General features: G+C 51.9%; 1 protein-coding gene across 4 annotated transcripts; it reads right to left on the reverse strand.

Annotated features, from left to right (window-relative positions):
• Positions 1 to 616: 616 nt before the first annotated feature.
• TAFA3 (TAFA chemokine like family member 3) lies at positions 617 to 20572 on the reverse strand. 4 transcript variants are annotated; one of them, XM_058303023.2, is made up of 6 exons: positions 20342 to 20572; positions 18793 to 18850; positions 17201 to 17316; positions 16419 to 16568; positions 15508 to 15632; positions 617 to 1045 (listed from the first exon to the last, which is right to left on the reverse strand). In XM_058303023.2, exons 3-6 carry the CDS (start codon positions 17313 to 17315, stop codon positions 953 to 955), a joined length of 483 nt encoding a protein of 160 aa, XP_058159006.1. In that variant the 5' UTR covers position 17316; positions 18793 to 18850; positions 20342 to 20572; the 3' UTR covers positions 617 to 952. The 4 variants fall into 4 exon arrangements, with proteins under 4 accessions (XP_058159006.1, XP_058159008.1, XP_058159007.1 ...); XM_058303024.2 differs by lacking the exon at positions 617 to 1045 and adding an exon at positions 9856 to 13290 and having other exon boundaries at positions 20342 to 20565; XM_058303025.2 differs by lacking the exon at positions 17201 to 17316.
• Between the last annotated feature and the right edge of the window lie 3388 nt (positions 20573 to 23960).

Raw genomic sequence — 23960 nt, forward strand, 5'->3', positions numbered from 1 at the left:
CTAGCAAATTGCTACTTCCCATTCCCAAAACGTTGGGCCCTGCTGACTTAGAGGCATTAGTTCTCAAGGGATGATATGTCTTCACAAGAGGACACTCCTCTGATTCTATTATAATGGAAGTAGAGACTGCTACCTGGCCGTTTTGGATTTGGTTTTTAGAAATCTCAACTCTAAGCTACAGGAAATACGGGTTTCTTTTAGTGGAACCATAGATGCATCCTGCTCCCTTACCCACATCTCAAGCTGGAAGTCTGAAGCCCTGAGCTCGTGATTTTCTTTCTCCAAAATCTTGAGCGCACTGAGATGCAACCAACCAACCCCATTACACACCTCCTTCCCACTGAAATATTCAGTGGCAGCAACTCCGTGACCACCTAAATACTTGCCTTCTAAGGCATTTGATTACAGATGACTACCGGTGATAACTGGAGTCCCTGTTCTGCCACTGCATACCATGGCCCAAAATATCACCTTTGCCACTGGCAGCAGGGTTGTTAATGACTTTAATCAGTTCAATTCCAGATCCTTAGCCTTAAGTTCTATTTTTCTGAAGCCCTTTCCAGCACCTATAATGATATTACTCAGGGTTCAATCAGGGATGGAGAAACATTAAGAGTAGTATGGAATAAGAGATTTATTACAGGAATAATACATTAAACCATTTTTGGAGAAACTGGGGAAAATAAGGGTCTGAATGGAGAAGTGGCAGGATCAGAGAAAGGCCACTAATCAAATCTTCTGAAGTTGGGCATGTCTAGCTGCTAGAGCAGAAGCACAAAGAAGAGCTGGTGGAGCTCACGGAAGCCGTTGTCTCCGTACTGGGGGTTAGCCTGGGCTTGATGTTGGTCAGAGGGCTGAGAGTTGCAAAGGAAGGCCAGATGTGGAGTGAGACAGAATTCGGACAGCCTCGAGCTTGCTGGCTCTTCTAGCCATGGCAACCTTCAGAGAGTAATCACTGCTGCTGCACTTCTCTGACTTTCAAATCAGTCACAAGGCGGTGAGTGATATCCACATGGGAGGTTCCAGACTTGGTTCCCAGTGCCTCCTAAAAACAAAACAGACAACGAGCAGACAATAAGCAAACAACGAGTGCAGAACAATGGTGCCTCCTTAAAAACAAAGAACAAGCAAACAGATGGAAAAACCAACTCGGGGGAGCTGATGTGGTTCAGTGGGTTGGCTTCCCACGTATGAGGTCCCGGGTTCAATCCCTGGCCCTGGTACCTCAAAAATAAAATAAAACTAAATAAATAAAATAAAATCCCACAAATGGTTCACAAAGCTGTATTTTGGCCATTTCTAATCCAGAAGCATGCAGGGGATAGGATTCTGGGAAATTTAGTTGCAGTTTAGCCAGGCTGACAGTGCAAAACCACCACTTGCCATTTATTACCTACAAATGACTAAATACCTGAGTCTGAGTCTCTTTCCATCTCAGAGTTTGGGCATTGCCTGGTGGACATTGTCCGGGGTTTCTGGAAGATATCCTACCGCTGGGGCTCTCCCACTGCCAGGTCCCTTGCTATAGGCCATGCCTCCTCCCACAGGTCCATTGTCTCCCTTTTGGAGACACGGCTTCCTGCAGCCTGCCCTCCTTCCAGGTAACCCTTTTGGGCAGTCCACACCTGGCCCATGGGAAACATGCAAGCATCCACAGTCTTCTATTTTTTTTTTAAAGATTTATTTATTTATTTATTTTTCTCCCCTCCCCCTACCTGGGTTCTGTTCTCTGTGTCTATTTTGCTGCGTCTTCTTTGTCCGCTTCTGTTGTTGTCAGCAGCACGGGAATCTGTGTTTCTTTTTGTTGTGTCATCTCGTTGTGTCAGCTCTCTATGGGTGAGGCGCCATTCCTGGGCAGGCTGCACTTTCTTTTGTGCTGTGCGGCTCTCCTTATGGGGCGCACTCCTTGCGCGTGGGGCTCCCCTACGCGGGGACACCCCTGTGTGGCAGGGCACTCCTTGCGTGCATCAGCACTGCGCATGGGCCAGCTGCACACAGGTCAAGGAGGCCCGGGGTTTGAACCATGGACCTCCCATGTGGTAGGCGGACGCCCTAACCACTGGGCCAAGTCCGCCGCCTCCACAGTCCTCTAGATGCATCTGCAGCACAGCGAGCCAGCCACAGCCACGCACCTTCAGATTATTTTCAGGCCTCAGTGCCTCTGCCCCCACTCCAAGTGATTCAAGTCAAGCTCTTGGAGAAGTTCCCTGGAAGCCCCCTCTTAAGTGGATCATAGTAAGAAAGAAGCAACATGTAGCCCTTTCCATGGCAGGAGGAAGAAGGAAGTGACTACTCTGTCTGAATGTAGTGTCATTACTGCCTGCCCCTTACATAGGTGGGCCATGGGTTGTTGACTGCCCCTTTCACAAATCTGTAGGAATAGTCTAGCATGTTGATTTAGAATGTGGAGGGCAGTTGCGAATAGTTGACACCTTTTATTTTTTTAAGGTACCGGGACTGGGAATTGAACCAGGGACCTTATCTTTGGGAAGACAGCACTCAATCACTGATCTGTATCCACTCCTTGATACCCATCTTTCTTTTCCTAAACTTTGCCCAAATTTTGAGATGGGAAGAGTCCCATATAGCCATACAGTTACCTACATAAAGAGTCTAGCACATGCTTGACACACAGTAGGCATTCACTAATGGAAGTGGCAGCGTCCTGGAACCACCCAGCAGGTACATCAATCAGCCTTGAGGATGGTTGGAAGCCTCTCCCTCTATGCTGGACTGAAGGGGAGATGGTACCCTTGGGTTGGCCTTGAGAGGAGGTGGCCTGGTCCTCCTTGTGGCCAGCCTCATGGCTATTCCAGATAGAGTGTGTGCAGCCATCTGAGTCCGGTAGCTTCTGTGCCCACACACACACCCAGGTCCACACTTCATGACAATGCTGTAAGTCTACAAGCCCAAGGAATCAGGAACCAGTTTAGCTGCTCAGGGTGGGAGAGCAGGAAATGAGCCCTCCCCTGTCCCGAAGTCCCGTTGCAGCCCCAGCAAGAGGAGTGGGAACGCGCAGTTAGGTGCTTGGCTGTGAGCACCCAGTGTGCCTCGGTCTGGCACACAGGCCACATCTCTCTTCAGCGGGTTCTCATGTATTTGGAATCTCATACGTTTTGGGCATGGAGATACTCAGACCCACAGATGCACAGAAACACCAGAAGCATGCGTGCACAATTACAACTTTATACATGGGTGCACTTGCAGAGATTTCCCTTAAGTTAAAAGGTGGAAATTACATGAACTTGGAATGTGTGAACTGAACTGATCTGGGGTCTGGAAACACAGCAGGGAAGCATTGCATCTGCTCTAAGTCTTTCCCTTGGCCTGTCTTTATGCCTTCGTTTCTTTGACTGCTAGATGCCACAGGTGTCCCTCGAAGGGATTAAAAGGGCACAGTCTCGAAAAAGAAAAAAAAGAATCCCAAACCAGGAATATAATGTAGAATCATCATTTTCCAGATTGTGTGTATTGTAAAATGATTTTTAAAAAAACACTAGGACAGGGGAAGCGGATATGGCTCAAGTGACTGGGCTTCCATCTACCATATGGGAGGACCCAGGCTCAATCCCAAGACTTCCTGGTAAAAGACACGCCCGCACTGCGAGCCAAGTTCCTGTGCAGTGAGCCACAAAGCAAGATGATGACGCAACGAAAAGAGAGACGAAGGGGAGAGTCAAGGTGGGACGCAACAGAAACCAGGAACTAAGGTGGTACAAGTGACAGGGAACCTCTGTCCACATTAGAAGTCCCCAGGATCGAATTCTGGTGAACCCTAGAGGAGGAAATGAGAAGAGAAGACAGAGAAATAGACTCAGAAGATCACACAGCAAACGGGCACAGACAGCAAAAAAAAAAAAAACAGCAGGGGATAGGAGGAGGGGTAGGAAGAGGGGATAGGGGAGGGGGTAGGTGGGAGGGTGATCTCCCGCCTACCACATAGGAGGTCCCAGGTCGGTTCCCAGTGCCTCCTGGAGAAAAGTAGCAAGACAGTGAGCTGGTGCGTCGGGCTTGTGTAGTGAGCTGATGCAACAAGGAGACACAAAGAGAAAGAACAATGAGAGACACAACAAAACAGGGAGAGGAGGCTCAAGTGACTGAGTGCCTCTCTCCCATGTGGGAGGTCCCAGGTTCGGTTCCTGGTGCCTCCTAAAGAGAAGCCGAACAGACACAGAGAGCACACAGCGAGTGGACACTGAGAGCAGATAGCAGGGGCGGAGGAGGGGAGGGGGCAGGGCACAAGGACTAAATAATAAAATAAATCTTAAAAAAAAAAAGAGTGCATGAAGCGAGCACAGAGGATTTTCCAAAGACGGTGGGTTTGGCAAGAGAAAGGATGTAGAAGTCATGTTTAGGAAAAGGCAGGCGGCTTAGCATCTAGTGAATAACAGCTTAAAAGGGAGCATGGGCAGCACACTGAGGACGTTCCAAAGAAGAGTTTGGGCTTTCATTTCCATAGGAGCTGAGCATCAGAAGAGACCTTTTTTGGGTCAGAGAAGTTTTAAGTGGGAGGTTGGTCAGAACTGGGATTAAAATCAAGGGACTCGAGGAATCACTGCCCTGGGGTTAGAAAGACTAGCTTGGCCTGGAGTGGGAATGGAAGAAGAGTGGGACAGAGAATACAGAATTTTCAGAAGCCTGGCAGAAATCAGCATGGCAGGACATCAAAACAGACCTGACTAGTGAGGTCGGTCAGAGCGGTCAAGCCAGGGATCTGAGTCACTAATGAAGCTAGACTATTTTTTTTAAGATTTATTTTATTTAATTTATCCCCCCCCCACTGCCGCCTGCACTTGCTGTCTGCTCTGTGTCCATTTGCTGTGTGCTCTTCTGTGTCTACTTGTCTTCTCTTCAAAAGGCACTGGGAACCAATCCTGGGACCTCTGACTTGGGAGAAGGCACCCGATCACTTGAGCCACCTCAGCTCCCTGCTTTGTTATGTCTCTCGTCTTTCCCCTGTGTCTCTTTTTTGTTGCATCAGCTCATGGTGTGGGCCAGCTCTCCGCAGCGCGGGCCAGCTTTGCCTTCATCAGGAGGCCCCAGGAGCCGAACTTGGGACCCCCACATGACAGATGGGAGCCCAAAAGCTTGAGCCACATCCATTTCCCTAGACTGGTTTTGTTTTTTTGGCTTAAAGCTTGGGAATTTATTTGGCTCCCAGTTTTGAAGGTAAGAGAAGTCCAAAATCAAGACATCGTCAAAGCAATACTTCCTCCCAGGAGAGCGTGGCATCCTGGAGCTGGTTGCCAGCAGTCCTTGGTCCTTGACTGTTCTGTCACCCGGCAAAGCACATGGTGGCCTCTCCTGGCTTCTCGGTTCCATTGGCTTCCAGTTTCTGACTGTTCCGTTGTTAGACTCTATTTTATTACCAATGCCACCTGCCCCTGGAGAGGCTGCCTCCTTGTCACCTTGCCAGTGCTCATCATCGGGAGCAAAGCCAATTTCCTCCCTTCGCTGGAGAAGACAGGTCTGGGTGTATGTTGCAATCATGATGATGACCAACAGGGAGAAAGGTTCCAGGGGGTGGTATACTTTTGGCCAAGGGTAGAAAGAAGACATGCAAACTCTTCCGGCTATAAAAGCCAAGGCACAGAGCTGCTTGTGTGGCTGCAGCATGCTCCTGGGTAGACCTGTCCCAAGCGGCAATGCTATTTTAATTGGCATTCCTTATTGCCACTGCTGTAGTTCCATGGGAACGTCATCTTTCAACGTAGTTTGTCTCAGTAATACTATCACTGGCTCCTCTGTGACCACCTGCCATGGTCGCTGTAGAGGGTGAGGGGGAATTGGACTGATCCTGTGGCTCTACCTTAAAATATATGCCGAATCCAACCACTTCTCCTCCTCTGCCATCATTCGGTCTCCCAGCTTCTTCTCATGGCCCCTGTAATCCATGCTCCTTACAGCAGCCAGATGTTGACTCTGCCTTGCTTAAACCCTCCATGGCTTACCCCTCCTTGCTTTTAGCATCGATCCAAACCCTTTATCAAACCTACGAGGACCTGCATGACCTGCTTAATTCTGACCTCACTGATTTCAGCCCATGCCCACCTTTCTCTCCCATGCATATCAATCTCAAGCTACCCCAGTCTTCTGTCTGTTTCTGGAAACACCATGCCTGTTCCCATCTCAGCATCCTGGCACTTGCCTATCCCTCTGCCTGGAGAACTCTCCTACTCTTTAGGTGCCTTTTTTCTTTGCCGTCAGGACTCGGCACAAGCGTCACTCCTCAGAGAAGCCTTCCCGAGTACCCCAGCCTAAGGCAGCCCCGCCCCCCCCAGTCACGTTGCCCCTCCCCCGGCCGATCTACTCACAGCACTTAACACAATCCGAAATTGCAATACGTATTTCAGCAATTTGCTTGTTTGCTTACTTGTTTATTTTTTTGTCTCCCCATACTAGAATTTCAGCTCCACAAGAGCAGAAATTTTCTCTCTTGTTCATGCTTTAGCCCAGATATCTATTCAGTGTCTTTTTTTTTTTTTTGAAGATTTATTTTTTATTTATTTCTCTCCCCTTTCTCCCCTCCCCCCATTGTCCGCTCTCTGTGTCCATTCGCTGTGTGTTCTTCTGTGTCTGCTTGCATTCTTGTCAGCAGCACTGGGAATCTGTCTCTTTTTGTTGTGTCATCTTGTTGTGTCAGCTAGCCGTGTGTGCGGTGCCACCCCTGGGAAGGCTGTGCTTTTTTCGCACAGGGCAGCTCTCCTTACGGGGTGCACTCCTTGCACGTGGGGGTCCCCTACGCGGGGGACACCCCTGCATGGCACGGCACTCCTTGCACACATCAGCACTGCGCGTGGGCCTGCTCCACACGGGTCAAGGAGGCCCAGGGTTTGAACCCTGGACCTCACGTGTGGTAGACGAATGCTCTATTAGTTAGGCCAAATCTGCTTCCCTATTTGGCATCTTTTAATAGTAGGTGCTAAACAGCTGGCCCCTCCTCAATATTAGGAAAGGGGAGGAAGAAAAGTTGTAAAAGACATAACTTGGGGCCCCAAGTATACAACTCATCCTGTATCATACCCGAAACCCATGTCTTGGATAGTGAACTTGTCTCTTTTCTTGTTTCTTAATAAATTCTTTCCTCCCCTGCTTTAAAAAAAAAAGTAGGTTTGAACTAACACAACAAACACTAAGTGATTTTGTATACTTTTTTATTACTTCTCCTCAATGTACCCCATTTTTCCAAAAGATTTTTATCTCCCGTACTGCATTTATTAAGCTTTTATTAATAGATTTTCCCATAAGATAATCAATGCACCATATTACAGTCCAAATCCAAGAAATTTGACATTGGATTTCCCTGTGCAGCCTCATCAGTCATAAATATACAATTTCTAGCAATCTATTTAAAGTGTTGAAATGTTCTCCAGTATTCCTTCTCTCTTCCCCAGTACCATCTCCTCAGATACCTGACATCAAAAAATCCAAGCTGAAAACTTGTGGATTAACCCTGACATCAAGAAATCCAAGCCGGAAATCTATGGATTAACCTTTGTGGGATTTGCCATGATAGGTTTCTATGATTCTACAGGGTACCAGAATGTGTCAGTTGGCCAAAAACTAAAAATGACACTCCTTCCAGGACCATTTTTCCCTTTACTTGTCTATGTGGCTAAAGTGAATTCAAAACCCACAGCCAAATGGGTGAGTTGAGCTGAAAACAAAGGTTGACGGTGGGTGGAGATCCACACAATAACCAAGAGAATATCGAATTCCCATTCTGGAGAGTTCTGATACAGTCTCTAACGGGACAGCAGCAATCCCCCCAGAGCAGGGGCATTGCCTAATGAAGGAGGATGGACCATTGCACCAAGCCCCTGATACTGCTGACTGTACTTAGGAAATTTTTCTTTTGAAATTGAAACTTAGCCTAGTATTATATGTTGCCTAAGAGTTACCTCCTGAGGGCCACCTTGCTGCTCAAATGTGGCCTCTCTCTAAGCCAAACTCAACATATAAATGCAACATCGGGAAGAGGACTTGGCCCAGTGGTTAGGGCGTCCGTCTACCACATGGGAGGTCTACGGTTCAAACCCCGGGCCTCCTTGACCCGAGTGGAGCTGGCCCATGCGCAGTGCTGATGCACGCAAGGAGTGCCCTGTCACGCAGGGGTGTCCCCCGTGTAGGGGAGCACCATGCACAAGGAGTGCACCCATAAGGAGAGCCGCCCAGCGCGAAAGAAAGTGCAACCTGCCCAAGAATGGAGCCACACACACGGAGAGCTGACACAACAAGATAATGCAACCAAAAGAAACACAGATTCCCGTGCCGCTGAAAACAACAGGAGCGGACAAAGAAGAGGATGCAGCAAACAGACACAGAGAACAGACAACTGGGGTGGGGGGGAAGGGGAGAGAAATAAATAAATAAATAAATATTTTTGAAACATGCAATATCATCCCCCCTGGCATGGAACTTGACTGCTGAGGATGAGCCTCCCTGGCACCAAGGGATTACTACCAAGTGCCAACTAGCAATGCCTGGAAAAAAATTTTGACCATAAGGGGGAAATGATCAATAAAAATGAGTTTTTATGGCTAAAAGATTTCAAAGGGAGTGGGGACGTCATTCCAGAGATTATACTTATGCATGTCCCAGCGGGATCTCATTGAGTGCCCTGGCAAATGTTGCCTCAAACAGTGGGGCTCCTGAGGGCTGCAGAGACATCCAGACAGTATAGGCAGGGCAGACAGCTCAGGAGTTTGGCACCATGTCAATGGATCTTACGTAGGAATTTATGCTCCCCAGTGTGACAGAGTTGGACTCATTTGTGGTTTCCCTACACCTGGCTCTTCTGCCCCTTCTGTTTTAACCTATAATTAGTACTATATTTGATAGGTGTAAATCCAAGAGACTTAAATCTTTGACCCATCCTTGTGCCATTTGGACCCTGAATCTCAGCAGAGTTTGCAAAACCTACTCTCCAGTTCATTGGACTCACCCAGGACAACTAACAAGGAGATGATGATGGACAATGCCCATCCCAAGGAATAGAGAGTGTCTGCAGCTGCAAGCAAGATAGACCCATCCATCTGCCCCATGGGATCGAAGCCCCCTCTCAATGAGAGGCAGAGTGGGCATCACCATCCCAGAATCCTCAAGATTGGGGAATGAACAATGAACAAAAATAGACTTACTATTAGACTTATTGTTATTCTAGCAATGGAAGAACTTTTATCATTGATGTGGAGGCAGTGGCCACTGGAGGTTCTGAGGGGAGGGAGATGGAAAAAAAGGAGTAATATGCGGGCATTTTTGGGTCATTGGAATTGTCCTGCATGACATTGCAATGACAGACACAGGCCCTTACATATTTTGTCATAACTTACAAAATTGCATGGAACAGAGTGTAAACTATAACGTAAACTATAATCCACAGTTAGTGGCAATGCTTAAAAACAAAACAAAATGAAAGGCTGGAATGAAGCCATGCACTTTAGCTAAAGAATCTATGGCAAATTGTCCCATGACAAACGATCCATTCTGTAAATGGGAGACCTCTGTCCTGGACATTAAAGCTTTGTCACAACTTGCAGTTGGCGAAAAGTTTTTACATGAATGAAAATAAACATACCCGTGATACTCTAAATAAATGGAGACGATGGAGCCAGCTCAAAGCATACAACCCCACTCAGCCCAGGGATCTCCAGGCAGCTGTTCAGAGACCCACAGCGCACGCTGACAATGGACATACTGGCGGCTGATCCCCAAGAATTGTAATTTAATCTTTGCCCTCATAAGAATTATTGCTGATACAATCTGTTTCTAAATGCAAGTTCTCACACTTTTGATTTATCCTAGGAACTGGACCAAAACAGGACACACACATGCAAAGAACACATACACGCATGCTAAAAAATAATTGGAGTTTAATTTTTTTGGAAAGGAAAAAGAAATCTCCTCCAACAAATGCAAATCCCTCCCTCAAAGTATTTTTATAATTGTCCCAAAGAACAACCTTATTCAGTCAACTGGTATGGAATTTCTTCTCAACAGAGTAGAACCACTGGGTGGGGGAGGGGAGGAGGCAAAACTCAAGCTTCCAACAGAATTAGTATTCGTTTTGTTTGATGTGCAACCTGGAGAGAATTTGGATTTGCAATTCGACAAGCACTTTTTTAGAACACTTTTGTGGAAACAAGCTTTGGGCCACTTGGGTAAACCTAACAGAATGGGATTTGCAAGAAAAAGAAGGGTCAAAAGTCACTAGATCCATTCAAGCCCCAAGTATTTCATCAAATTGGAAGATGTGTTTAAGTTTGCCATCATTTTATATTAATGTATGTCCATGGGGTGATTACTTGGATTTTTTTTTAAGATTTATTTTATTTACTTATTTCCACCCCTACCCCACATTGTTTACACTTGCTGCTTGCTCTCTGTGCCCATTCATTCTGTGCTCATCTTCTTTTGAGGAGGCACCAGGAACCGTACCCGGGACCTCCCATGTGGTAGAAAGGAGCCCAACTGCTTGAGTCACATTCGCTTCCCTAGTTTTTAAATAAACGGCAAACTTTGAAGGAAAAAAAAACCTTTATTTACAAAAATAGATGGTGCGCCAAATTTGGTCCGTGGGCCTTGGTTCACAGACCCCTGTGCTGGGTTCTAAGAATCCAGCCATCAAGGCTAGCTTCAGAGACCTTCCAAAGGCCAGCGGGGACTCCCCTTGTTCTCCAGAAAGGACAAAACCACCTGTCAGGAACGGGGGATCAGTTTTGGTCTAATTATTTCAGGATGTGCTGTGGCGTTTCGATGTTCTTCTGAATGAGTGGTCTCAATGCCTCCTTGTGGCCACGACTTCCCTCTTTCTGCACATACAGCTCTAAATGGCTCCCACTCATCTTCGTTCTGTCCCTCCCCGCCCCCCCCCCCAGACTCACAGGGTTAGGTGCTTTTAGAATGAGACTCCTTCACATTGATGCTTGCTAAAATTCTGGCTTCTTTTCATGCCCCTTGCCTGAACTGGGGTAAAGAGGCAATGTGCAGCAGGGAAAAGAGCCCTTGTCTGGATCATGCCACCAGCTTGCTGTGTGACTTTGGGCAAGTCTCATAACCTCTCTGAGCCTCCCTTTCTTCATCTGTCAAATAAGAGAGCTGGACTAACTGATCTCTGTAATCCCTGCTAGCTGTAAGCTTTGATTTCAGAGAGCTGCAGGCCTCAACTCTAAGCAACTGTCAGGGGCCATTAGCTAGACTCCCCCACCGATCTTAAACTGCCAGAGGCTGCGGGAATCAGCCACGGGACCCCCTGTGGTTGGTGACCTTCCTGAGGCCTTCCCAGCTGAGGGCGCTAGGGACGGAGAATCTCAGGTCTCATCCCACCAAGGGAAGACGAGGAAGACAAATGATTCCGGGAGCAGGACAGTTAACTGACATCTAAACTGGCAGCGTGTAGGGACAGAGTGCACACCGATAGGCCGGGCTGGGCAACAGCACCCCAGGGAGTTTCCGTTGGGAGGGGGGAACGTTAGAGGACACCCCTCCAAGGCCGCCAAATCAATGGAGGGTTTGAGAGGTTTCAAAACACCGAAATCAGCAAATTCCAGCATATTCCAAAAGGAAAGAGGGCTTCTCTGGAGGCAGGAATTGGGGAGGTCAGGAAAAGCCGGGGAGTCTGGACTTGGGTTGGGGCAGGGGCTGGCCGTGGCTGACGGCGCAGGGCGGGGATAGTCTGCACGACATCACCGTCGCCCTCGAGCCAACCCCCCTGCTCACAGCCCAGCTCCTGGCAGGTGCGCGGGCGGCTGGAGCCCCTCTCTCTCCTGGACCCAGGCTGGAGGCGCGGCGAGGGCATGTGAGGAGCCTGCGTTCTGGTCTCCAAGAGAGCAGGGTCTCGTCTCTTGGACTGAGTTCACTCACCAGTCTCTCAAGGAACATTAGGAGAAAAACAAAACTGACCCAGCCCTCACGCTCAGCTTCCCCCTGCACCCAAGGCGGGCCAGGAGGCTGGGGGCAGGCCCCGCCGCACGAGGGCCCCATCTTCAGAGGAGCAAACTTCCCAGGAGGGACCCCGGCCTGATAATGTGCAGCTCTTGAGCTGAGAATGTTTTCTGAAAGGGTTTAAAAAACAGAACAGCCAGACAAAAACCAAGAAGAGATTGTAGGTGGCCTGCAAAGCCTAAAATATTTACTCTCCAGCCCTTTCCGGGAAAAGTTTACTGCCCCCCTGACACCATCCCCGGCCTGAAGTGGGGTGAGGGGTGGGGGTGATGAATGTTTCACCAATTCGTTCACAACCCCACCCTGTGACCTCACTATATGCAGAGATTCAAGTGCATGTGCTGCATCAGAGTCTGTGTCACGGGAGGTGGATATGCCGGATTATTTTCAGATAAGAGAACGGTGACCTTGGTAAAAGTTCCTACTCCAGCATCTCCTGAGAAAACGTTGCTGCCGGCAGCCAGGACTTTATAGGTTCCTGTAACTGAGACGAAAACAGCCTGGAAGGTCCAGGTTGAAATCCCAACACCCAGGCTGAGAGCAAGATCAGCAACCTCAGAGATCTGGGAGCCCAAGTTACGAGACCTTGGGTCAGTCACTCTCTTCTCTGGGACTCAGTTTCCTCATCTGTCAAAACAAGCAAACAAACAAAAGCCCAAGGTGCTGGGATGGGGTGATTTTAGGGTCCTGTCCAACCCCTCCGCAGTGACTAGCCCAAACAAGCTGTCTCTGCAGGAGCTTTGCTGGAAAGTTGTTTGCCTTCATCTTTGTTCCCTTCCCCACAGCAAACCAATCACGTCCAAATAAGATACGCTGGTTTGACGTAAGGGGCATGTGTTCTCCTTCCATGTGTCAGCAGCTTGCTGGGGATTCTGGACCGATGCGAGGGAGGGTGGCAGGGGGTGAAGGCGACATCTTATCTTTGTGTCTGTGGCCAGAGGGTGGGAAGTGCAGTGGGAGTCTCACCTCCAGTCGTCCACCCTGCCCAGGGTCCTCAGAAGCCACAGCCTGGGAACCACACGCTTGAATCTAAAAGATCTAAGTTGTCCTTCCCCGACTCCCCGACTCGACTGGACATTTCTTAAGGGCAGGAGCCGTGTTTTGACCCTCCTTGGGTCATCCAGAAGTGCCCGGCGCAACTCCAGGCATGTAGCTGGAGTCCATCCACATGTGCCAAGCAGCCTAACCGAAATGTCCCTGGAAGGAGGGACACCGCACCTGCCACGGGGCGTGTACCCAGGCCGGCGGATCCGCGTGTTTGCTGGCCGATGACCGGCTGCCTATGGCAGTCCACGGCTCATTGAGCCTGTCCTGTCCAGACCACGACGCCCAGAGCTATCGTGTGACCTAGAGAGCAAACGACGAGGGAGAGTTAGAGAAGGGAAGGGATGCCCCCTGCCAGCAGGTCAGAGATGCCCCAGGATATGCAGGTCACTTAGCGGTCAGTGCTGCCAACCTCTGCCCCTCAAGCAGTCTAGACTGGGGAAGCTTGGCCCGGTGGCCCAGGCAAACATAAATCAGAAAAGCATCACCGCTGGTTGCTTCAGAGTTGCTATGGTGACGAGCCTCTAGAGCAGGGGTTCTTAACCAGGGGTCCATGAGCTTGAATTGAAATGTTAAAAACAACATTATTCTTGTGGGGGCGTGTTGGTGCAGGTGTTGAGATCTTTATTAGCTAATACGCAGTATAGTGTGGACTGGCAAAGGGGTCTGTGGAACAAAAAAGGTGAAGAGCCCCTGCTCTAAAGGTGCAAAGCCAAACCAACACAACACAGCGGCCCTCACTCTCTTCTAGTCCTAAAAGCCCTGAGGCTGGCTACCACTCCCCCCCACACCTGCCTGCAGGTAGGACGCTCTGCGCCTCGTCCAGCCCCACTGCCTCTTTAGCAGCTCCTTCGGCTCTGGGCTCTGAGAAAAGGGCTGTTCCCTTCCCAACCTAAGGCTGCTTTTCCTTCTCTACTTAATTTTTGTTTTTTTTTTTACTGGCTTGTTTATTTGCTAGGAGGGAAGGCAAGAAGGCAGAGCTAGGGCTTGCCACACAGCGTCACTCACCTGTATACATGCTGATGTCAGGCGGATGTGACCGATTGACTATGACACACGCGGAATTGCTAACGAGTTTGATAAAATTTTAATCACCCCTTGTTCTGTGGGGCAGGCAGCAAACCATGAAAACAACAACCCTCTCAGGCGCTATCACAGCAGAGCAATCCCCCTAGAGCAGGGGTTCTTACCAGGGGTCCATGAGCTTGAACTGCAATTCAAAGGAACTTTATTCTTGTGGGGCCGTGTTGGAGCAGGTGTGGAATGTTTATTAAATAAACGCAGTACAACCTCTTTCATCATCGTGGGACATTCACTGCATTTGGTGCACTGTGGCACCACATGGATAATGGTCTACATTGTAGTTCACACTCTCCTCCAGTCCATTCAGTGGGTTATGGCAAGAAATATAAGTCCAACATCTGTCCCTGCAATATCACTCAGGACAACGCCAAGTCCCGGAAATGCCCCCACATCACATCTCTTCTTCCCTCTCCCTGCCCTCAGCAGCTACCGTGGCCACTTTCTCCACATCAGTGCTACAATTTCATCCACTGCTAATCACAATAGTTCCACAGTAGAATATCAGTAAGTCCATGCTAATCCATACTCTATCCCTCCATCCTGTGGACCCTGGGACGGTGATGTCCACGATGATGACAGAGGCTGTTGATGTCAAAGGAGTGGGGTGAGAGGGGTGGGGGGTATATGGGGATCTCTTATATTTTTTGAATGTAACATTTTAAAAAAAATAAAGAGAGAAAAAAAAGAAAGAAAAAATAGTAAAGGGTATGGGGTTTCCTTGTGCAGCAATGAAAATGTTAAAAAAATGGATTGTTGTGATGTATGCACAGCTCTGTGATTATACTGAGTTTATCGTTTGGATGGATTGTAGGGTGTGTGACTATATCTCAATTAAACTGCTTAAAAAGAGCATATGTCATAGGAAATAGGAAAAAGCCCTAATCATATATCAATGCTACATCAAAAATTTTGGGCACTTAAAAAAACCACAGTACAGTGTGGGCTTAGTGAGGCGACCGTGGTTCTCACCTGACTGGCAAAGGGGGTCCGTGGAACAGAGAAGGTTCAGAGCCCCTGGAGTGAAGGGAGCCAGGCAAGAGCAGTCCGGGCTAACAATAGCGGTGTGAGGGAGGGCTCTGTGGCCGGGGTGGGTGGGCAGGGGGCCGCTACCCCTGGAATTCAGATGGAAGCAGACATGGCCCTGAATGATCTAGATCATTCCATCACCTCTCCACTTTGTTCTTAAAGAACTGACATTTTCTGGAGGGAAACTCACTTCAGGCAAAGAGGGGGAAACTAAGGCATATGAAGCATCAGGAATTTTCCCAGGACACACTGGATTTCAAACCCAGAGCCCCTAAGCCCCGAACCTGGACAGACCAGGGCGTGGGGACGCGTCTCCACCGTGGGCAGAGCGCGCCTGGAGGCACGGGCACTCTGAGGCCCCAGCGCGCGTGTCCCGCCCCAGGTGGGGGGGGGCAGCGGGCCCCGTGATACCTTGGTGGTTTTGAGTCTGTGTCCGCTGCTGCAGCTCCACCCTGACAGGTCCGGGAGCACCTTGCACTCCTCCCCGGGCAGGCAGGGCTCCATCTGGCACCACCACTTCTGCACGACGACCGAGGCTGTGGAGCAGGAGCGGGGGGGGGGGGGGCTAAGCCTTAGCGGGTACAAGGGGGAGGCCAAGGGGGGGGGGCGATCGGTGGAGGAGGCGCACGTTTCCGTCCACCCCAGCCCTGAGCCCTGCCTTTCCCTTGCCCACACCCTGTCCAGAGCGGCGTGCTCGGGCTGCGGGCGGGGGATGCAGCCCCACGGACCCCTACATCTCACGGAGACAGCGCGGGGTGAGGGGTCTCCCCGGCAGTCCTAGAGCCGCGCCCCGCCACATCGGCCCGGAGGCCCCCGCTTCAGCACGCTGCCTGGAGCGCGTGAGCAGGAGCGGGAGCCGTGGGGAGGGGTCCGCAGCCCCGGGGCGCAGGCGCGGGCGCGCTTCTGAGCAGAGGCGCCACGTGCGCCACCGCCGCGGGAGCGGGCGGGCGGACGGGGAGGCGGCACACGGGGCGGGCGTGCGAGGCAACGTGTGAGCAGCGCGTGCGTCCACGGGGGGTGAGAACGGGAGGGGGCCTGGGCCAGGGGCCTGCGAAAGGCCGATGTCTGGAGGAGGAAGGGCCGAGGGGCCCGGCGTGATAACAGGCGCGGGGGCAGGTGGGCCCGGGACGAGAGTTTGCCTCCGCCGGGAACCCGGGCGCTGTCACCTGTCACCTGCCCCCCCCCCTCCCGCCCTGGTCAGGGGATGCCCCATCCCTTGAGCCTCTGATCACCGACGCCCCGGGTATCAGGGCGAAACGGTATCGGCGACAGACAGGCCAGTGGCCACCGCAGGCCTCCCCTGGCGCTGGCCTCTGGCTCACCGTCTACGCAGGAGGGCCTCGCCCGCGTGGTGCCGGCCACCTGGCCTGCCAGGCAGGAGCACTTGACCGTCTGGAAGCGCTCCTCGATGCGGTTGCGGTTGCAGCAGCGGTGCGCGGCGATCACCTCACAGGTGCCCTGCTTGACCAAGGCTGCAGGGGCCAGCGGGAGGTGGGGCGAGCAGCCTGGCTCCCCCCCCCTCCTGTCCCGCCCACGGGGCCAGGCCTGGGTGCTCTCGAGCCCGTCCTCCCAATTTGGCGTTGGAGAGATTTTCCAGTTGCAGAGGAGGAGGGTGACACCTGCCAGCCCCTCTGCAGTGCTCCTGCCCTCCTTTTGTGCCCAGGAGCCTGGCTCTTGCCCAGACGCAGGATGGAGTTCCATCCGACCCGCCCCCCGCCCCACCCAGGGGGAGGGTAAGGGCTCAGGGACTTGTGATGGGGCAAAGGATCACCTGCTTACACCAGCTTTAGCCAAACCCAAGGAAAACCACAGAATTAGGGCAGGAGGCCAGAAGTAACCCCCCACCTAAGGGCCTCTGGCCCCGCAGAATACCTTGCAGCCTGGAAGGAAAGTGGGGGGGGGGCCCTGGGAAGCCCAGGCCTTCCCCCCGGGGACAGCAGACATGGGGCAGAGTTTCCTGGGTCAAGAACAGGGAAGGAGCCAGAACCCCCACCATCTGTGTACTGGACTGGCCCAAAACAGGACTGGAACAGGGTGGGGTGCTGTCCGGGTCTCCAGGGGTCCTGCGAGCCCCCTTCCCCAGGCCCCACCACCTCCCCCAAACCTGTGGGAGCTGGAGACTGCCCAGAGGCTGAGACCAGGTGGGTCCAGAGCCAAGCCAGGCCAAGTGCCAGCAGCCAGGCGCCCGTGCCCGCGCTCCGCGCCGCCCTCTCGCTCATCCTGCGGAGAGAAGCACCGCCCCGCTAGCCTCCAGGCAGAGCTCACCCCGCGCCCAGCCCAAGCACCCTCTCTGTGCAGTGCCCGGAGGGGGCGGGGGGGCACACCTCGTCCTCAGGCAGCTTTCCCTGTGGAAAGCGATTGTGCTAGAGGAGGAAAGGGGAGCAAGGAGGGGGAGACTGTTTTGCTGGGAAAATCAAGGAAGGCTTTGTGGAGGGGGTGACAACTAAGGTGGGTCTTGAAGGATGAACTAGATATGGTCCCATGGAAGGCTGTGACACAGGCGGGATAATGACAACTCCCATCGTCATCCACTTCACACACATGAACTTGAATCCATCGCTAAGAAGGATTCTTATGAACTATGTTAGGGCACAGCAAACTGAAACTCACAAGGCCTGGGCACAACCTAAACGACCAGCACTAAGGAACTGGGTTCAATACTTTCTGGAACATTTGCACAAATGCAGTCCCAACCAGGTATCCGCAAAAAGAAGAGCGGGGAAATGCTTCATGTGCTGATGTATGCAATGATCACGAAGGATAATCCACTGTTAGGAGGGCGAAAAAAAAGAAGCGAAGGGCAGGAGAGTGTGTATAAAATGCTAATGTGTAAAAGGCAGAGATTACATATGCTGCTTGAATATGCATAAAGCAGCTCTGGAAAGACGTACCAAAAAAAACCCAATAACATCGGTTGTCTCCCAAAGGGGAAGCTGGTTGGCTGGAAGACAGAGGCACAGGGAGACATTTTTCTCCCTATTCCTTTTATCAATTGTTGAATTTTGAACCAGAGGAAAGTACTAGCTAATTGATTTAAATAAACTTTAAATTTAGGGGAGTGGGTGTCGCTCAGTGGTTGAGCACCTACCTCCCACGTGTGAAGTTCTGGGTTCAATCCTCCGCCCCAGGACCTCCAAAAAAGCCCACAAAATTATATATTGGGGAGCAGGTATAGCCAATGGTTGAGCACCTGCTTCCCATGTATGAGGTCCTGGGTTCAATCCCCAGTACCTCCTAAAAAAAGAAAAAATTAAATTTAAAGAAAAAATAAAGCCGAGGCTAATAGAAGTTGAATGACTTGCCCAAGGTCATCTTGCAGAGTCCAGAAATCCACCCTATTCCCCCGGGACCACCTGGTTTCCCCTTTCCACTTCCTCCATCATGGACAGAGCCGGCATCCCAAACCTATCCCGGATATGGGCTAGGAATGTGGGGAATCTTAGGGAAGCACACGCACCGAGCAGCTGGAAGCCACCCAGGCATGCAAAGGGGGGGCAGAAGGGCCGCGAGCCCAGGGCTAGGCCTGGGCCACTGTCTCTGCTGCAGCACTGCTAGTCCCTTGGGTGTCCCTTGGTGCCTGCTCCGTGCTGGGCCCACGAGAGGCCAAACCAAACGCCAGGTGCTCGCTGCTCCCTGGGGGAGGGCGCCTGGTCTCTGTCCAGCCCTCAGTACCCATCCTCAACCATCTCCACTCACCTTTTGGGGGATCTTTCCGCTTCTCTCTGTTCATCCACCGGCCCCAGACTCACTCCACCTGGACAAGTAAGAAAGACACAGGGAGCCCACGGCCCCGCGAGGGGTGAAGGAGGACAGGGGGTGGGCTGGGCACCAAAGTCGAGGCCAATTAGGAAGCTGTGCCCCAAGGAGCCGGCGCAGGAGGCGGCGCCTTGCCTCTGCCCTGGGAATTTGCAGGGGCACTCACAGACTCTGGGAAAGAGTAGGGTGGCAGATAGGAGAGGAGGAGCCTGAGGGGCACCCCTGTCCCAGGAGTAAAGCAGGGCGATGGTGGGGAGGCATGGAAGAATCAGCCTTGGCAATTCCTTGGCCTCGGGAGGGAGCTGAGGGCCAGGATCTGGAGAAGCTGAAGGATTCCTTCCCAAAAATGTTTTAAATAATATATGGAACTACACTACACAAACAGTGAACTCTGGGTTAAACCATGGACTATAGTTAATAGTACAATTCTAAAAGTATGCTATCATCAATTGTAATAAATTTTCCACACCAACTCAGCACGTTAATAATGGTGTGGTATTTAAGAATCCTGTATTTTATGCATGATTGTTCTGTAAACATACAACTTCTCTAATAAAGAAAAAATGTTTTGCAAAAAATATCATATATTAAAAAAAAAAAAAAAGATGCATAGGGAAGGATTCTTGAGGCTCTGAAACTTCCTCTTCCTGTACCTCCTACTCCCCCACCACACCTGCTTCCTGGACTCATACGGAGCTATCTCAACTCTGCCACCCTCACCCCCATTACCACTCAGAGGGCTAGAAGGGGGGCACTCTGAGCCCCAGAGGTCACAGCCCCCAACAGCTTCTCCTTTCCTGCCTAAAAACCTGTCCTCCCTCTGGCTCTAAAGGGAGGCTCAAGCACCAAGGATGGTCGGCCCTGGAAGGACAGAAAAGTCTGTGTCCAGTCTCCCAGCAGTGAAAGCCCTGGGGGGATTACCTGGGCAGGTAGGGAAGCTCTGGGCCGGGAGGGGGCTCCCCAGGCAGATTGCTTCCATCCTTCCAGACTGCCTCTTTTCTGAGTGTATCCCCTTCCCTGCCCCATCAGGAGGCTGCGTTTTGATCATTACGAATGCAGCTCCGTCTTCTCTCAGGTGGTCCCCATCCCACTTTCCTTCCAATCCACCCCTCAGCGCAATCCCAAGACCCAAAAGACCTCAGTTGGGATGTACGGGGGTGGGGGTGTTTGGGCCAGTTTGTGCTACCCCACACCCACTCCCCACCAGGAGAGCAGGAGAAGGAAGTTTCTGGGCTCTGCTCTTGGGCTACCACGTGGCAGCACCAGAGTCGACCTCTCCTGCCTCAGTTTCCCAGCTTGGCCCCCAAGCGCTAGTCCCGCCCGGCTGTGTGGAGGCTGGGTTGGCAGCCTGAGCACACCCAGCATGGAGTTGAGGGTGCAAATGGCAGGAGCCTCCCTCCCCCGCCCTCCGGTGCCCCCCCCCCCCCCCCCCGCCCGCCCCCAGCGCCCGCCGGGTCTTCCAGATCCCCAGCGGTGGTCGGGGACCTACCTGGCCCGGGCTGGTGCCCACCCGGTCCGCGCTCCACCTGCTTCCGAGCCCAGGGCCGAGACTTCGCGCGGTGGACTCCCACGCGCGCTCCTTCTGCCTTCCCTCCCAGGCTCGACGGCCCGCGACCCGCCGCCGGGGCGCCGCGCTCTGACCCAGTTGCCGCCTCCCCGGGCCGCGGGCGCGCGGGCCAGGCCGGCCGCACGGGCAGCGCGCGCCCCGCCCTCTGCACGCGGGGGCTCGGCGCGGCGGGCGATCGGCTCTGCGGGGCCCGCCGCGTCCCCGCCAGGCTCCCGCGGGCGGGCCGGGGAGCGCGCCGCCGCCCGCCGCCTCCGCGCCCGGGGCCGCCTCCTGCGGGGCCCGGCGGGCGCGCAGGGCCGGGGCGCAGCGGCCTCTAGCGGCCGACGGCGACGGGACGCGAGCGAGGACGGCCGGGCCGCAGCCCCGCGCGCTGGACAGGCAGAGGGGCGCGCGGGCGTCCCCCCGTCCAGCTCTCGGGACCCCCGGTCCCGCGTCTCGGGGGGGGGGGGGCGTGGAGAGTGCGCCCTGGGAGGAAAGAGGGACCGCGCAGAGCCTCAGATTTTGAGCTTTGAAGATCCTAGCACTGCACTATCCGATAAGGCAGCTCAGAACCGCGTGTGGTTATGTGAAGTTAAATCCAACTTAATTAAACGAAAAGAAAAGAAAACCTTCCATTCCTCGCTTGCACTAACCACATTTCAAGTGCTTAATAGGCGCATGTAACGAGGGTCTATACTGTGTTGCGCAGAGCAGACACAGAGCATTTCTGTCATCACGCAAAGTTCTGTGGGACAGGGAGCGGATCGGACTCAAGCGGTTGAGCACCAGCAGCCCCCGTGGGAGGTCCCGGTTCCGACTTGGGGCCTCCTAAAAACAAAGATAAACAACAAGAAACAAGGAAAACACTAACTCAGGGGAGCAGATGTGGCTCAGTGGTTGAGCACCTGCTTCTCACGAATGACGTCCCTGATTCAATCCCCTGCCCCGGAACATAAAAATAAGTTCTCTGGGACACCGCTGTTCTAGATTGATTAGCCCTTCCTTGTTAAAATTCAGAAAGGAGAAATAAATGGGAAAGCAGAAAGGGAAACCGGGGTAGTCATGAGGATATCAGCTTGATGAATGGTCCTTGTGGCTTTTGGGGAGCTGTTGAGTTGGAACCCCAACTTGGGAACGAAACACTGAGACCCAGTTTCTTCATCAGAAAAACTGCAGTAATTGTACAGCTTTCTTTTAAGGTTTTGGGAAGGAAAGCATTCAGCAAATGGGGGGGGGGGAGACGTGACAGGGATCTGTGAGTGCGTCTCAGCTGAAGGGCAGGCTCTTCAGTTTGAGAGGGCTCTGGAGTTGGGGCGACGGGGAAGTAGCCTGGTTCTGGGCCCCGAGTCGCCGCCTGTCGCCTGGAATAAAGGAACCTGTCTTGAGAATGCCCCACGCCTTCGCTGGCCGAGGCCGCCCTCTCCCCCGGCAGGGCCAGCCCCCAGCGGCGTCTTAGTTCTCAGAGAGGAACACTGGCAGGCCCACACATCTGCCCCCCCCTCCATCCTGCTGCCTCAGGGATGAGTCGAGGTGATACCTTCTCATCAGGTTCTGGAACAGTCTGAGAATAAATACAGGGAGTGTGAAGGCACCAAGAGTAGGAGGTGAGAGGTGCAGGGAGGGGCGAGCCGAACTCTCGGGATTTAGGAGAGGGCGGGGGGCTGTCGTGGTGCCGGCAGGAGGAGAGGACATCCTTGCTGACCATCCGCGACGACAGCTCGGGGGCCCTGCGCCCTGGCTCTGGGGTCCACTTGCAACTGGACCAGGGTGGGGGCTGCAAAGTGCCCGGAGAGGGGAGCTGGGTGCCACCAAGAAGGGGTGAGCAAACTGTCCCAGAAACACTGAATAATAAAAATAATGGGGCATGTTAATTTTTTTTCTCCAGTCGTTGGCTTGCTGCTGCTGTTTATGCCATGTATCTGAGGGCTGGTTCTAGTTTTCTTCTCGCTGTGGTATGCCCCTCCGTCAGCCCTTGCCTCTGGGTCCGATTTTCTTTTTTATTTTTAATTTTAAAAAAAATTTTTTTAAGATACTAGATCACATAAATGTTACATAAAAAATGTAGGGGATTCCCATATGCCCCACTCCTTCCCCCTCCCACACTTTCCCACATTAACAACATCCTTCCTTAGTGAGGTACATTTGTTACAATTGATGAAGACATATTGGAACATTGCTACTAAGTGTGGATGATAGTTTACATTATACTTTAAACTCTCTCCCGCACAATTTTGTAAGTTATGACCAGATATATAATGACCTGTATCTGTCATTGCAACATCATTCAGGACAATTCCAGTGTCCCAAAAATGCTTCCATACTACACCTATTCTTCCCTCTCCCTCCCCTCAGAACCTCCAGTGGCCACTGCCTCCACATCAGTGATAAAAGTTCTTACATTGCTAGAATAACTATAAGTCTATAGTAGAGTAACAGTAAGTCTACTCTAGTCCATTGTTCATTCCCCAATCCTGAGGATTCTGGCATGGTGATGCTACCCTGCCTCTAACTGAGAGGGGCTTTAGATCCTGTAGCAGTTTGATATTGTTTATGAATTCCAAAAACATCTATTGGATTATATTTGTGAATTGGTCTGTTCCTCTGGGCATATTAGATTGGATTGGATTCAGAGGCTTCACTTTTACTTGATTAAATACCGATTAAGGCTTTGATTGGGCCACATCAGTAGGACATTGAGTCACCAAGGGGGCGGGGATTCACAGAGAAAATGACATGGCAAAAGAGAGTTCGAACTTTGGATGCTGGAGCCCCGGGATGTAAACACACAGAGAAGAGGTTATGTGAGGAAAGAGAAAGTCTTCATCAGACATGGCAGAGGCCCTGGGAAGAGAGATGAGCCATTTGCCTCATAGTTTACAGCTGGCCCTGTGGAGCGAGCAGGGCAGCTGAGCCCAGAGAGAAACGAGGCCCCAGCTGATACTGGAAGAAGAGAAAGCCTGGTATCTTGCAGGCATTGGCAGCCGTCTTGCTCCAACATGTGGCAACAGACTTTGGTGAGGGACATACTTACTCTTTATGACCTGATAACTGTAAGCTTCTAGCCCAAATAAATACCCTTTATAAAAGCCAACAGACTTCTGGCATTTTGCATCAGCACCCGTTTGGCTGGCTAATACAGCTCGCGTGGGGCAGCTGGAGGAGACTATCTTGCTTGCAGTTGTAGACTCTCTGTTCCCTCGGGGTGGTCATTGTCCACCATCATTTCCTTGTGAGCTGGCCTGGGCGAGTCCAGTGAACTGGAGAGTATTTCAACTCTGTTGAGATTCAGGGCCCAGCTGGCACATGGAAAGCCCAAAGATTTTTGCAGCCTCTTAAACCTAGGTCTGATTTTCTCTTGTGACTTCTGTTCCTGAGTTTCTCTGCCCAAAGCGCAGAGATAATTTATGAGACACCTACAAACCATTGCGGGACTTTTTTTTTTTCTCAAGTTGCCAGTAAAGCCACCCCTTCTGGGGGACACGGTGTTTGGTCCAGGAAGCAGCAGCACCCACTGACAGAGCCTAGAGGCAGGTTCCCAGCTGTGCACTGGGTGCCCGCGGGC

The sequence above is a fragment of the Dasypus novemcinctus genome, chromosome 9, assembly GCF_030445035.2.
Source record: "Dasypus novemcinctus isolate mDasNov1 chromosome 9, mDasNov1.1.hap2, whole genome shotgun sequence".
Taxonomy (NCBI): Eukaryota; Metazoa; Chordata; class Mammalia; order Cingulata; family Dasypodidae; genus Dasypus; species Dasypus novemcinctus.

Coding starts and splice junctions, on each gene's coding strand:
- TAFA3 (XM_058303023.2), bottom strand. CDS start 17,315: ATGAGCGAGAGGGCGGCGCGGAGCGCGGGCACGGGCGCCTGGCTGCTG. Junction 16,569..17,200: donor GCAGTCTCCAGCTCCCACAG/GTTTGGGGGAGG, acceptor TGGCCCCTGCAG/CCTTGGTCAAGCAGGGCACC. Junction 1,046..15,507: donor ACAGACTCAAAACCACCAAG/GTATCACGGGGC, acceptor TTTTGTTTTTAG/GAGGCACTGGGAACCAAGTC.